This window comes from Bombina bombina, chromosome 9, assembly GCF_027579735.1.
Source record: "Bombina bombina isolate aBomBom1 chromosome 9, aBomBom1.pri, whole genome shotgun sequence".
In the NCBI taxonomy this organism is placed as follows: Eukaryota; Metazoa; Chordata; class Amphibia; order Anura; family Bombinatoridae; genus Bombina; species Bombina bombina.
This window is the reverse complement of record NC_069507.1, coordinates 269940319-269956911: the sequence shown is the minus strand read 5'-3', so window position 1 is coordinate 269956911 and position 16593 is coordinate 269940319. Positions and strand designations below refer to the sequence as shown.

The 16593-nt window shown below is 40.2% G+C and overlaps 1 protein-coding gene across 2 annotated transcripts in view; it reads left to right on the top strand.

The window, feature by feature from the left end:
* The window catches only part of LOC128640312 (alpha-2-macroglobulin), a 325027-nt gene that overhangs the window by 100252 nt on the left and 208182 nt on the right, over positions 1-16593 (top strand). For both annotated transcript variants that reach the window (XM_053692803.1, XM_053692802.1), the window contains exons 4-7: positions 7658-7710; positions 9126-9146; positions 9579-9747; positions 11040-11124. In XM_053692803.1, the coding sequence (XP_053548778.1) occupies positions 7658-7710; positions 9126-9146; positions 9579-9747; positions 11040-11124 (328 nt within the window). The remainder of the gene's footprint in view (positions 1-7657; positions 7711-9125; positions 9147-9578; positions 9748-11039; positions 11125-16593) is intronic.

Below are 16593 nucleotides of genomic sequence, written 5' to 3'. Positions count from 1 at the left end.
ACCTTTATTTTTATACTGGCAGACTTTCTGCTAGTACTTAAGATGGCGGTGACAATTGTGAGGTGGGGGAGGGAAGAGAGCTGTTCGAGGGGGGTCAGGGAGGGATCAGGGGGTGCGATGTGTCCGGTGGGAGGCTGATCTCTACACTAAAGCTAAAATTAACCTCTACACTAAATCTAAAATTAACCCTACAAGCTAGCTCATTAACCCCTTAACTGCTGAGCATAACACAAGTGTGGTGCAAAGCGGCATTTAGTGGCCTTCTAATTACCAAAAAGCAATGCTAAAGCCATATATGTCTGTTATTTCTGAACAAAGGGGATTTCAGAGAAGCATTTACAACCAGTTGTGCCATAATTGCACAAGCTGTTTGTAAATCATTTCAGTGAGAAACCTAAAGTTTGTGAAAAAGTGAACTTTTTTTTTTATTTGATCGCATTTGGCGATCGCATTTGAAATATACCAAAATAGGCCTAGATCAATACTTTGGGTTGTCTACTAAAAAATAACATTCATTATAACATTAAAATTTTGAATATAAACACATTCGCCCATCCCTACTCATTTACTATATCAGTATATTATATACTGGTTTTCTCGCCGCCATTAAATGGACTTTCTAAACATACCATTATTTTCATCATATCATAAAACACTTTTTTTTCTAACTTTGACCCCTAAAATCTGTTATACATCTAAAACCACCAAAAAACACCCATGCTAAATAGTTTCTAAATTTTGTCCTGAGTTTAGAAATACCCAATGTTTACATGTTCTTTGCTTTTTTTGCAAGTTATAGGGCAATAAATAAAGTAGCACTTTGCTATTTCCAAACCATTTTTTTCTCAAAATTAGCGATAGTTGCATTGTAACACTGATATCTGTCAGGAATCCCTGAATAACCCTTCACATGTATATATATTTTTTTTAGTTGACAACCCAAAGTATGAAAAACAGTATTTAATATGTGTGGATAAAGTAAATGAGTAGTGATGGGCGAATGTGTTTATATATTCGAAATTTGAATGTTATAATGAATGTTATTGTAGAAATTCGATTTACATAATAGAATGTTGATAAGAACTTAACAATGCTATTATTGAATGTTATTTACAGTTGAGCCTTTGAGAAAGCCGTGTGTCGGCAAAATGTGCATCCGGCGTATACTCTGAGTCCAGCAACCTCTAAGTGTTGATATTATAGCTCTATATGAGCGATCTATAGCGGTTCTTTGGTTACCATTCAGACTTTTGCTTGCTTTTGTGGCTGCATCATATTTAGATTAATTTGTTGTGAGGTTAATCCTCTTTTTTTAGGTAATTGTTCCTGTGTGCAGCTCACTAGCAAACCATTGTGCCTCAGTCTGTGTGGTTCCTATATTTACTGTTTATACTGTTTGAGTGCTCTAGATTTGTCCACCTTTTCTTCTCTCTGTTTTTGCCTTACTTATTACTGGACATTGAGCACCCCCCACAACTATTATACTAATATACTATTTATATTACCTATATTATTAATATCAGTGGGGTATTGATGGATTTCCCCCCCCCCCTAACTTTCCATTTTTGTACAGTAAATGAGTAAGAGGAAAACTACAGCTAATCACAAACACTGCATAAATGTAAAAATAGCCCTGGTCCTTAAAGGGACACTGTACCCAATTTTTTTCTTTTGTAATTCAGAAAGAGCATGCAATTTTAGGCAACTTTCTAATTTACTCCTATTATCAATTTTTCTTCGTTCTCTTGCTATCATTATTTGAAAAAGAAGGCATCTAAGCTTTTTATTGGTTTCAGTACTCTGGACAGCACTTTTTTATTGGTGGATGAATTTATCCACCAATCAGCAAGGACAACCCAGGTTGTTCACCAAAAATGGGCCGGCATCTAAACTTACATTCTTGCATTTCAAATAAAGATACCAAGAGAATGAAGAAAATTTGATAATAGTAGTAAATTAGAAAGTTGCTTAAAATTTCATGCTCAATCTGAATCACAAAAGAAAAAATTTGGGTACAGTGTCCCTTTAAGGGTAATATAATTGTAAAATGGGGGGGGGGGGGGCTTGTCCAAGCCGCAGCCATGTTCAGACGCTGAATTCAGTAGCTCCTAAGGCAACATAAACAATCTACGGATTAATACGCTATTGCTATGCCATCCATCATAATAGCTCTGAATATCGCCTGTAAAGAAGTTTTGGAGTCGGAAGATACTTCTATCTTATCAATAAACCCAAACTAATCGGGACATGTTCTGTCGGCCTAGGTTACACTTCTAACATCCTCCCCACTGGTTTGACATCCAACTTGCCGGGTAAAGCTTCTTACTATTAATCCATTATGGAGGAGTTTTACATAAACACTACCAAATTATTGGAGGATCTAGAACGCAGCAAGATCGATATACAGTTTAATGATCTCCTAGCTACTATTAGAGATGCGCTCATGCAAGATGGCGCTGGACTCCAACCAAGCTCTGGAGCTGACACTACTGATCAGAGGGAGGACTCACCCATTGTGAAGCAGCTCACAGTGCCCCAGAGGGCTTCGGCACACAATACAGTTGACAGACTGGGCAAGGCAACGGAACTCTACTGCACTGACAGCTCACCACTGAAGATCGTCCAACAACGAAGCAGGGGAACACCTACGACATGCAGCACTATCTTCCTCCAATGCCATGTAACAACCCATGTCACTCTAAGCAAGATCCCTTACCCCTAAGCATGCACCGGGGAGGTGCGGCTGACTCCCGCGTGCAAGTGCTGGGGCTTATTTACCTCTCATATGGGAAACACTTAGAGTGGGAGGTGAGAGGTTTTCTGACCAAGCCTCTGCTGTCTGACAAGGCGAACAATCTTATAGATCCACTTACAAGGGTACTCTACAATACTGCATGGCAGGATCCAGTTTCTTGCGGCTTTGTTTTGCTTGATAACAGATCAGGCGTAGGCTGAAGTATAAGGGGTTTTGCTTTTCCCTCTCACTCCTAGAATCTGAGTTCCAGCCTATTTTTGACTGCCTTTCTAGTTTTCTGGTGTTCCTTACTTGTTTGGCTAGCAGTGTATAATATAGTATGGTTCCCGGTTCATAGAGCTGCAATGAGAATTGAACTTAAGTTATTAGGACCGGAGCTTGCTAGTAATATTGCCTTTTTTTACCTATAAAGTTATGGTACAAGTTTATTTAGCCTCCCTGAAACAATATCTATGATGTATCCAGTTAAGATATGAACATGTTTAGTGTTACCTCTAATAATCCTATCTAGGAAACCTGGACTGCATAACTTGATATACTGAGCAAACAAATATTTCTACATGTGTTAATTTACATGCTTTGATTTCAGTATGTCAGATACCCACACATAACCATCCCTTCTGGTTGCAATTTGTTCATAGCGGTTGTTGGTATTTAGCATATGTATTACTCACTTTCTTAGTAATATATATTCTCTCTCTCGCCTTTGCCCTAACTAAGCCCTCCCCTAATACATCTTAGATCATGCGGAAGTATGGTTTACCCTCCTTAACCAAAGCCTGCTGCATTTATCAATATGGGGATTATCCTCACAACATTGTAGAGTTTTATACTGTTTACTGCTCTATGTGAATATTCCTAGTCTCACACAATATTTAACATAGAGCATCTGTAACACCCAATTGCTTTTCTTGCCTTTACAGCCAATTCTATCAGCTGATATTCAGTTTCCCACTACATAGTGTGACCCTCAGTTATGTCATTTTACGTACTATTACCCCCTATCACTATCATGTAACATAGAGTTGTCTATCCCTCATTATAAATTAAGCTCATAGCTATCCTTTAATTTGGCAGTCCCATAGAGAGATCTCTTCTCAATTTAAATATATACCCCCCCCCCCCTTTCCCTTAATTGAGCCTTTCTGAGCCTTCCACCAAAGATAGCAGCTTGCTTATAGACTTCCATAATCCACCTTCTGATCTGGAATGTAAGTCATATTCACAAATTTACCAGATCATGTTATATCAGCATACCCCTGGACACGTCCCCCCCCACCTTCCCTAATATTAAAGCGGCTCTTGCCCGCTGTTTACCCCTTATGTTTTTCTTTTCATTCTACCACATACTAAACTTTTCCCCTATTAAAAAATGAGATTCCTTTCTACTAAGTTCATTCACAAATCCATAGGAGGAGTTATACGAGGACCCTACAGAGAAGTGCCCAGAACATTCACAAAATTGTCTCTTTTACCGCTTCCATGTTAAACATACAAATAGGTCCTATTTTCTATTATCTGCATTGTCTATCCTCATATTCTATGTTCTATGTAAATCACTTGTTATTGTGAATGAACATTATTCAATTTGTTATATATGCCAATCATCTCAATAAAAATTGTTATATTAAAAAAAAATAATTGAAAAATGGTCTGGTAACTAAGGGGTTAAACAAATAATGCATGTGCACATATAGAGAACCACGTCCGTCGCACATCGATAAATGCCGACAGCATACGCTGTCGGCATTTATCATTGCACCAGCAGTTCTTGTGAACTGCTGGTGCAATGCCGCCCCCTGCAGATTCGCGCCTAATCGGCCGCTAGCAGGGGTGTCAGTCAGCCCGATCATACAGGATTGGGCGGGTTCATATACGCCGCCTCAGACCGCTGCTTCTTAACTCCTGTTTCCGGTGAGCCTGAAGGCTCGCACGGAAACAAGGGGAACAGGGGCCATTCGGCCCTTGTTAAATAGACCCCAATAAGTTCATGTGTGTATGTTTTTGCAAATGGATAGGGTGACAAATATATTTTTTATTTACTGATATCTATGCATTAGTATTGCCATCTATATTATTACTGGTTATATATTGTAGATATGATTTATTCAAGTTTTTATATTTATATATTAACAATGATGATATATTCAGTATAACTTATTATTATTGTCATCAAAAAGGGTCATTTTTCTCTTGACATGGTCAGCGCCATCTTGTATTTTTGGTATGAGCATGAGCAGATTGTTGGCCCATATGTGTTAAGAATTGAGCTTTGGATGATGAGACATGCTATGGTGGATATTTAGAAGATAACTTGAGGTTATCCGATGCTGATGTTCTCCAGGCTTTATATGAGTGAATTCTCTGATATCCATGGGAATCTGATACTCTTTTTCTGATCCAGATATTCATTTTTCATTTGCATTGTGATTGCTCCGAGGTTGAAAAGGCAAATCAGCTGATAAACACGATCAGAAAGATTAGAATCAACCCCTTGGTAATAAACACGATCACTGCTCTCTGTCATAGACACATATGCTATAGTTTACCAAGCAAACTCTTCCTTGTTCATATTTAGCTCCATTTGTATCCTATACTGCTTAAAAAATATACATCTTGCTATAGAAAATGACATTAGATAGAGTTTTGGGCTGTTAATATTTGGCATAAATCATCTCAGAAAATCTCTGCATTTTCTGGGCTTCCTAACTTGGAAGCAAAATAGAGTAAATATATCAAAAGCTGGTATTTTTATTATTTTTATTTTTTTTTTTATTTAAAACAATGATACAAGACATTTGACAAATACAGGAAGAGTTATGGGGCCTATTCATGTGGGAATTTATAATCTAGAAGGGCAGGAGGATCAGGATGAGAAACAGGAGGTGGGGACAGGGACTACAAGGGTGAGAATAATGTTAACAGAGAGTAAGATGAGGACAGATATTAGTGTTTATAAGAAGACAACTTAGGGGACAGCACATTCCAGTGCATTCCAGTGGGTTGGTGCCACACAAGAGAAGTTCTGCAGTCTAGAATGGGAAGAGGTAATGATTGAGGATGCAAGGAGCAGGTCATTGTTGGACCTTAGGGGGCAGCTGGAGTATGTTTTTTGATTAGTGAGGACAGGTAGTGGGGAGTGGCTTTGTTAAGGGCTTTGTAGATCAGGGTGAGAATTTTTAATTAAATTCTGCTGTGAATGGGGAACCAGTGAAGGGACACACAGAGAGGGGCAGCAGATACAGAATGGTGGGAAAGTTGGATTAGCCTGGCAGAGGCATTTAAGATGGATTGAAGGGGGGAGAGGCGGGAGAGAGGAAGGCCAGTTTAGTAGGTTATTACAGTAGTCAAGTTGGGATATTACAAGGGAGTGGATTAGTTGCTTAGTGGCATCAGTGCTCAGAAACCAACACATTTTAGAAATATTGTGTAGGTTAGATGGTGGAAGGATGAATAGAGTAATTTGATGTGGGGGATGAAGGACAGATTGTAATATTTCCTATTGAATAACTTTGGCCACTCCTGAAACCTACTTGGCTCAGAATATAATCATTGTAGATTACTGATGATTTCACTAGATCAGTGACTACCTCATGGGCAATCAGATATAAATTAATGACAGAGAACGTATGTTGTACGTTGTTCATAAATAGAATGGCGCTCAAACACCTCAAGCTAAGGGGAAGTAAACCAATATATTAACTAAAAGGTTATTTAATAGATAAACATATCACATATTTATACATAAAATGATCTAAAAACATAAGCTGTCATGAATTATAAAGCAATATTAAAATATATTAGTATTTAGACCCTGTGCTGAATCAGGTCTTTGTATGCATCAGAGGATATTTATACTCCAGATTGTATTGCTAGCATCCTCTATGCAACTAATATATCAAATGTTTGCAGTCCAAATATATACGTGAAATGATTTGCTGCATATGTTGTAGTCTTGCGACTCATCACTATTTTATCTTCCACTGGCGCACGTTTCACTGGAAATGAGGATGTGTTCTCGGTGTAGGAATAGACTGTTTCAGTGTTACCGCTCCATTTTGGCAGCAACTGAATACCCAGCAGTTCTAATGAATAGATATGTTGTCACAGTGTGATGGGAATTTATTGAAAATCAAAAAGCATGTTGTGTACATACGTGTATGTGTTCATATATGTGTGTGTCTGAATGTGTGTATGTATATTGTGTGTCAAATGAGCTAAGTACATTCTTATGTATTATTGCTTTGTGTCTACATATAACATGCATAAATAAAAAGAGAGAAGCGCTCAACCTGGGAACGAACAATAGCATAATAGCTTGTTCTATGGCTAGTTACCACCCAAGAAGCAGCCTCTTTTCGCTCAACATGTGCCTTTCACAGAGAAGAACTTTCCTGAAGCATATCAGTCTGATCCTGACTTCACAGTACAGTGCAGCCCCGAAATACCAGGCAATCCCTCTCTGAACGAGAGAAACATCAAAACCCCAGACGTATGTTTCGGCCTAGTGTGGGCCTCGTCAGTGAGGTGCAGCCATATCCCTCTAGGCACACTGAGCAACGGGTCCATGTCTGGATTCCCGCATCACACTTAGGGAGACTTCGCTAAGAGTCATAATTTGCATAAATTAAGAGAGAAGCACTCAACCTGGAAACGAACAAAATCATAATAGCTTGGTCTATAGCTAGTTACCACCCAAGAAGCAGCCTCTTTTAGCTCAACATGTGCCTTTCACAGGGAATAACTTTTATAACATGCTTGGGAGCATATCTCTGTACATACAGGAAGCACATTCTTCATCTGTGTATTATACAATATGGATATGTTTATCTGTCTTTGCCTCTGTCTATTATACTGTGCAATAAATAGTATGTATTTGTTTACCACTTTTTTTTTTTATAGTTTTATTCCGCATTGTATCACTTGATGAGAACTTTTACCCTACACCAGAGAAGGTGAGATAAGTAAATCATATACACCATCTACTGAATAGCAAACATAACACCTTATGCTCTTGTTAGTGGTCTGGTAACATCAATCTATCTTTGTGTCTCCCAAGTAAAGTGTACACATGACATCATCACTCTTCCTGTTACAGTGACATCATCATTCTGACCCCTCCTGCTGCAGTGACTTGTACAAATGACATCATCACTCTGACTCTTCCTGTTACAGTGATATCATCACTCTGAACCCTCCTGCTGCAGTGACTTGTACAAATACCTTCATCAACCTGACTCCTCCTGTTACAGTGACTTTTGCACATGACATCATCAACCTGTCTCCTCCTGTTACAGTGACATCACCCAAAATACTCCTTGTACAGTAGCTTGGGCAAGTAACATCATTATTCTGATTTCTCTTGCTACAGTGACTTCATCACTGTGACTCCTACTTTTACAGTGACTTGAATAAATTAAATCATCACCCTGATTCCTCCTGTTACAGTGACTTGTACAAATGACATCATCACTCTGACCCTTCCTGCTGCAGTGACTTGTACAAAATACTTCATCAACCTGACTCCTCCTGTTACAGTGACTTCTGCACATGACATCATCAACCTGTCTCCTCCTGTTACAGTGACTTGTGCACATGACATCATCAACCTGTCTCCTGTTACATTGACTTGTGCACATGACATCATCAACCTGTCTCCTCCTGTTACAGTGACTTGTGCACATGGCATCATCAACCTGTCTCCTTCTGTTACAGTGACTTGTGCACATGACATCATCAACCTGTCTCCTCCTGTTACAATGACTTGTGCACATGACATCATCAACCTGTCTCCTCCTGTTACAGTGACTTGTGCACATGACATCATCAACCTGTCTCCTCCTGTTACAGAGACTTGTGCACATGACATCATCAACCTGTCTCCCCCTGTTACAGAGACTTGTGCACATGATATCATCAACTTGACTCGTCCTATTACAGTGACTTGCACAAATTACATCATCACCCTGACCCTTCCTGCTGCAGTGATTTGTACAAATGACATCATCACTCTGACTCCTCCTGTTACAGTGACTTGTACTAATTACATCATCACTGTGACTCTAACTGTTACAGTAACTTGTACTATTGACATAATCACTGGGACTCCTCCATCTATAGTAACTTGTGCACATGACATCATTGTGACAACTCTTGTGCCCATGACATCATCACTGTGACTCTTACTACAATTACCTTTGGAAATGACATCATCACCCTGCATCTTACTACTACGACCTGTGCTTTGACATCTTAAACCAGACTCCTCTAGCTAGAAATCTCTATTTATTTCTGAATATTCTTGTCTTTTTTGTTCTGTGTATTTTAAGTTAGTATTGAGATTTATATAAACTTTTGTTTTCTTCTGCAGTTTTCCGTGGTTTATATTGAGGTAAGAAAAATGTCATCTTGTGATATTGTCTCACTCATAGGGCTCCAAATATGAAGCAGTGAGGCTCATTGTCTCAGGCTCGCCTGAAACGGAAGTTAAGAAGCAGCGGTTATAAAACTGCTGCTTCTTAATCTGTCCGCCACCTATTAGGTGGATTGAAATCATCCCTATCCGATTGGGATGATTGACAGCCCCTGCAAGCGGCTGATTGGCCACCAGTGAGCAGGGGGCGGCATTGCATAAGCATTTCACTATAGCGATGTTGAGTGGACATTTAATACATTTACCCCATTGTGTCACTCGTGCTGCACTCTCATGTATTGTACTGCTGTATTACTCTCTGTGCTGCACTCTCATGTATTGTACTGCTGTATTACTCTCTGTGCCACAATCTCATGTATTGTACTGCATTTCCTACTTTTTATTGTAAAGGATCCTGAGCAGAACCGTCTGAGCCAATGGCTGGATGTGGAAACTGCGAGAGGGATCACACAGGAATCATTTGCCCTCACTTCCGAGCCAAGGCTGGGGGTATACAAAGTGGTTGCCGTGACAACAAAAGGACAGCGTGTGGAGCACACTTTCTCTGTCGATGAATATGGTTAGTGATACAGTATTAGATGTTAGAAACTAACTAAATGGAGATAGCGATGCAGACTTATAGTACTTGCTTTATGTTCACCATTCCTCTGATGCTCTTGACCATGATGGTACAATGAAGGTCAGTATTAGGTGAGGTACTTACTGTTGATGATTCTGAAACCTGGATAAAGGAGTAGGATAAATAAGAAGGAACTGGAGACAAGCTAGTGTCAGAAAACCAAGAGAGCAGATAAGACAATAAGTTAGGACATAAATCTTAAAGCAGGGATCGATGACAGCTAGGGTCAGAAAGCTAGGCCATGAATCTGAAAGCAGAGACTGGTGAGGAAACCAAGAGAGCAGATGAACTGTCAAGTTAGAGCTGAAATCTGAAAGAGTCGGGGAACCAGGAGAGCAGATGAAATGTGGTTGGAATTGAAATCTGAAAGCAGGGACTGGTGACAAGATAGGCTCAGGGAACCAGGAGAGCAGATGAATTGTGGTTGGAACTGAAAGCAGGGACTGGTGACAAGATAGGCTCAGGGAACCAGGAGAGCAGATGAATTGTGGTTGGAACTGAAAGCAGGGACTGGTGACAAGATAGGCTCAGGGAACCAGGAGAGCAGATGAATTGTTGTTGGAACTGAAAGCAGGGACTGGTGACAAGATAGGCTCAGGGAACCAAGAGAGCTTGTCCAGTGTTCAATTTAAGAGTGGAATTTGAACTCAAGGACTGCTGACAAGATAGGATCAGAAAACCCAGAGAGCAGATGAAGTGCCCAGTTGGCATATGAGAGGAGTGACAAACTAGGGTCAGGAAACCAGGAGAGCAGATGAGACATCTAGTTGAACTTGAGAGTGGAGTTTGAGAGCATGAACTGCTGACAAGCTAGGGTCAGGAAACCAGGAGAGCAGATCCAGTGTCAAGTTTGGAGAAGGATTAATAAGAAGGAATTTGAGATAAGCCAGGGTCGGGATACCTGGATACAACAGAACAAAGGAGTAAAGTAAGCAAGCAAAATTCAGAGATCAGGTTAAGATACAGTTAAGAGAAGACAGTAATTAGCAAAGGGAATGAAAGGACAGGTAGCAGAAATACTGGAGCATTAAGAATTCAGGGATAAAAGCACTGTTTCTGGCTGGATTTTTGATTGTAGCCTTTTTATTGAGGCGCCTGTTTAGAAACCTCTGGGTTCCACTTGTGTATTACATTATCATCATAAAATGCAAATCAGGCTTGTGCCAATTACTCTAGACTCTTGCTGTTATCGCTACTGTGACACCTACTCTGTTTGTCTCGTATTCCTGCAGTGTTACCCAAATATGAGGTGGTAGTTACAATGCCCCCCATTATCACCATCCTGGATGAACAGCTGAAGGTGACTGTGTGTGGCAAGTGAGTATTATACTGTACTGGCCAAACATTCCATTCACTACCATAATATTAGTGTATTATACAGCAGCGCCAGCCCCCCTCACCTACATTATTATACAGCAGTGCTAGACCCCTCACCCACATTATTATACAGTGCCAGCCCCCCTCACCCACATTATTATACAGCAGTGACAGCCCCATCACCCATATTATTATACAGCAGTGCCAGCCTCCCTCACATTATTATACAGCAGTGCCAGCCCCCCTCACTCACATTATTATACAGCAGTGCCAGCCTCCCTCCCTCACATTATTATACAGCAGTGCCAGCCTCCCTCACACACATTATTATACAGCAGTACTAGCCTCCCTCACTCACATTATTATACAGCAGTGCCAGCCTCCCTCACACACATTATTATACAGCAGTACTAGCCTCCCTCACTCACATTATTATACAGCAGTGCCAGCCTCCCTCACACACATTATTATACAGCAGTACTAGCCTCCCTCACACACATTATTATACAGCAGTGGCAGCCTCCCTCACCCACATTATTATACAGCAGTGCAAGCCCTCCTCATTCACATTATTATACAGCAGTGCCAGCCTCCCTCCCTCACATTATTATACAGCAGTGCTAGACCCCTCACCCACATTATTATACAGCAGTACCAGCCTCCCTCACTCACATTATTATACAGCAGTGCTAGCCTCCTTCACTCACATTATTATACAGCAGTGCTAGACCCCTCACACACATTATTATACAGCAGTGTATGGAGAATCAGAAGAAATAATATCAAAGCGCCAAACAACACTGGCAGGGTCTGGGTGGTTTACTTTGAGTGTTAATCAAGTAATAATTTTAAAACAATGTGACATTTAAGACAATTTATTGCGATAAAACAATATAAAACAATGTTGGTTTAAAACAATGTTACATTAAAAACAAATAATCAAGGATCCAAGATTTTACAAGAGATGACAAGAATACAATACAAAAAAGGAAAGGTTGGTTGTGTCAGCCTATGGGCGTGATAGAGCGGTGTAATATATAACTGATGTCTGTGGATAAAAGGTGTCTTTTCTAGTATTGAAAAGCATATAATGTACAATAAATATGCAGGTTTGGAGAATGTTTGTGTCAAAATCAAATTCGTGAATAACCGAAGATAAACAATAGTGACTTGAAAAATAAAACAAAACAATATTTGAAAAATGTGAAAAAACTGCTCTAAAAAAGGATAAGCAGAGAACGGTGTGAACAAAAATTTCCAAAAAGTTTTTCAAAAAAGATGCAATCTGTCTTCGTGATAATGTCAATAAGAAGTGAATCAACAGTCTTCACAAATGGTGCAAATATATCCGGTGGGATGCAAAAAAAATAATGATAAAAATATCCGGTGAAAAACAAATGAAAAACACCAGAAAAACAAGTTGTAAAAGGAAGGAAGTCTGTTCAAATTGGTGTGAATTAATCACACGATCCAAACATATGTTAAATGTGTGTGTGGTAGTTTTCCTCCAAAGTTGAGGGTGCTAGTGTGTCTTCAAAACAATAGATACAACTTGTTGCAGATGAAAGTCCTTCTGCCAAAAAAGAAATAAACAATAGTGTAGATGGTTTTTAAAAAATAATAATATCAGAATGTCACTCACCAGTCGACGCGTTTCGGTCATCCACTGACCTTTATCAAGACTGGTCTTGATAAAGGTCAGTGGATGACCGAAACGCGTCGACTGGTGAGTGACATTCTGATATTATTATTTTTTAAAAACCATCTACACTATTGTTTATTTCTTTTTTGGCAGAAGGACTTTCATCTGCAACAAGTTGTATCTATTGTTTTGAAGACACACTAGCACCCTCAACTTTGGAGGAAAACTACCACACACACATTTAACATATGTTTGGATCGTGTGATTAATTCACACCAATTTGAACAGACTTCCTTCCTTTTACAACTTGTTTTTCTGGTGTTTTTCATTTGTTTTTCACCGGATATTTTTATCATTATTTTTTTTGCATCCCACCGGATATATTTGCACCATTTGTGAAGACTGTTGATTCACTTCTTATTGACATTATCACGAAGACAGATTGCATCTTTTTTGAAAAACTTTTTGGAAATTTTTGTTCACACCGTTCTCTGCTTATCCTTTTTTAGAGCAGTTTTTTCACATTTTTCAAATATTGTTTTGTTTTATTTTTCAAGTCACTATTGTTTATCTTCGGTTATTCACGAATTTGATTTTGACACAAACATTCTCCAAACCTGCATATTTATTGTACATTATATGCTTTTCAATACTAGAAAAGACACCTTTTATCCACAGACATCAGTTATATATTACACCGCTCTATCACGCCCATAGGCTGACACAACCAACCTTTCCTTTTTTGTATTGTATTCTTGTCATCTCTTGTAAAATCTTGGATCCTTGATTATTTGTTTTTAATGTAACATTGTTTTAAACCAACATTGTTTTATATTGTTTTATATTGTTTTATCGCAATAAATTGTCTTAAATGTCACATTGTTTTAAAATTATTACTTGATTAACACTCAAAGTAAACCACCCAGACCCTGCCAGTGTTGTTTGGCGCTTTGATATTATTTCTTCTGATTCTCCATACACTTCTGATCGCTAGGGGTCAATATATTAGAGCTAAGGGTCTTTTATGCAGTAGGCGCTCAGTGATGCACTCCATTTATTATACAGCAGTGCCAGCCTCCCTCACCCACATTATTATACAGCAGTGCAAGCCCTCCTTACTCACATTATTATACAGCAGTGCCAGCCTCCCTCACTCACATTATTATACAGCAGTGCCAGCCTCACACACATTATTATACAGCAGTGCCAGCCTCCCTCACTCACATTATTATACAGCAGTGACTCCCTCACACACATTATTATACAGCAGTGCCAGCCTCCCTCACACACATTATTATACAGCAGTGCTAGACCCCTCACACACATTATTATACAGCAGTGCCTCGCTCACACACATTATTATAGAGCAGTGCCTCGCTCACACACATTATTATACAGCAGTACTAGCCTCCCTTACTCACATTATTATACAGCAGTGCTAGACCCCTCACACACATTATTATACAGCAGTGCTAGACCCCTCACCCACATTATTATACAGCTCCAGCCCCTCTCACCCACATTATTATACAGCAGTGCCAGCCCCATCACCCATATTATTATACAGCAGTGCCAGCCTCCCTCACATTATTATACAGCAGTGCCAGCCCCCCTCACTCACATTATTATACAGCAGTGCCAGCCTCCCTCCCTCACATTATTATACAGCAGTGCCAGCCTCCCTCACACACATTATTATACAGCAGTACTAGCCTCCCTCACTCACATTATTATACAGCAGTGCCAGCCTCCCTCACACACATTATTATACAGCAGTGCCAGCCTCCCTCACATTATTATACAGCAGTGCCAGCCCCACTCACTCACATTATTATACAGCAGTGCCAGCCTCCCTCCCTCACATTATTATACAGCAGTGCCAGCCTCCCTCACACACATTATTATACAGCAGTACTAGCCTCCCTCACTCACATTATTATACAGCAGTGCCAGCCTCCCTCACACACATTATTATACAGCAGTACTAGCCTCCCTCACTCACATTATTATACAGCAGTGCCAGCCTCCCTCACACACATTATTATACAGCAGTACTAGCCTCCCTCACACACATTATTATACAGCAGTGGCAGCCTCCCTCACCCACATTATTATACAGCAGTGCAAGCCCTCCTCACTCACATTATTATACAGCAGTGCCAGCCTCCCTCACTCACATTATTATACAGCAGTGCCAGCCTCCCTCACACACATTATTATACAGCAGTGCCAGCCTCCCTCACTCACATTATTATACAGCAGTGCCAGCCTCCCTCACTCACATTATTATACAGCAGTGCCTCCCTCACACACATTATTATACAGAAGTGCCTCCCTCACACACATTATTATACAGCAGTGCCAGCCTCCCTCACTCACATTATTATACAGCAGTTCCTCCCTCACACACATTATTATACAGCAGTGCCTCCCTCACACACATTATTATACAGCAGTGCCTTCCTCACACACATTATTATACAGCAGTGCCTCCCTCACACACATTATTATATAGCAGTGCCTCCCTCACACACATTATTATATAGCAGTGCCTCCCTCACACACATTATTATACAGCAGTGCCTCCCTCACACACATTATTATACAGCAGTGCCTCCCTCAATCACATTATTATACAGCAGTGCCAGCCCCCTCACACACATTATTATATAGCAGTGCCTCCCTCACACACATTATTATAAAGCAGTGCCTCCCTCACACACATTATTATATAGCAGTGCCAGCCTCCCTCACACACATTATTATATAGCAGTGCCTCCCTCACACACATTATTATACAGCAGTGCCTCCCTCACACACATTATTATACAGCAGTGCCTCCCTCACACACATTATTATATAGCAGTGCCTCCCTCACATACATTATTATACAGCAGTGCCTCCCTCACACACATTATTATACAGCAGTGCCTCCCTCACACACATTATTATACAGCAGTGCCTCCCTCACTCACATTATTATATAGCAGTGCCTCCCTCACACACATTATTATACAGCAGTGCCTCCCTCACATACATTATTATACAACAGTGCCTCCCTCACACACATTATTATATAGCAGTGCCTCCCTCACACACATTATTATATAGCAGTGCCTCCCTCACACACATTATTATACAGCAGTGCCTCCCTCACACACATTATTATATAGCAGTGCCTCCCTCACACACATTATTATATAGCAGTGCCTCCCTCACACACATTATTATATAGCAGTGCCTCCCTCACACACATTATTATATAGCAGTGCCAGCCTCCCTCACACACATTATTATACAGCAGTGCCTCCCTCACACACATTATTATATAGCAGTGCCTCCCTCACACACATTATTATACAGCAGTGCCTCCCTCACACACAATATTATACAGCAGTGCCTCCCTCACACACATTATTATACAGCAGTGCCTCCCTCACACACATTATTATACAGCAGTGCCTCCCTCACACACATTATTATACAACAGTGCCAGCCTCCCTCACACACATTATTATACAGCAGTGCCAGCCTCCCTCACACACATTATTATACAGCAGTGCCAGCCTCCCTCACACACATTATTATACAGCAGTACCTCCCTCACACACATTATTATATAGCAGTGTCTCCCTCACACACATTATTATACAGCAGTGCCTCCCTCACACACATTATTATACAGCAGTGCCTCCCTCACACACATTATTATACAGCAGTGCCAGCCTCCCTCACACACATTATTGTATAGCAGTGCCTCCCTCACACACATTATTATATAGCAGTGCCAGCCCCCCTCACACATATTATTATACAGAAGTGCCTCC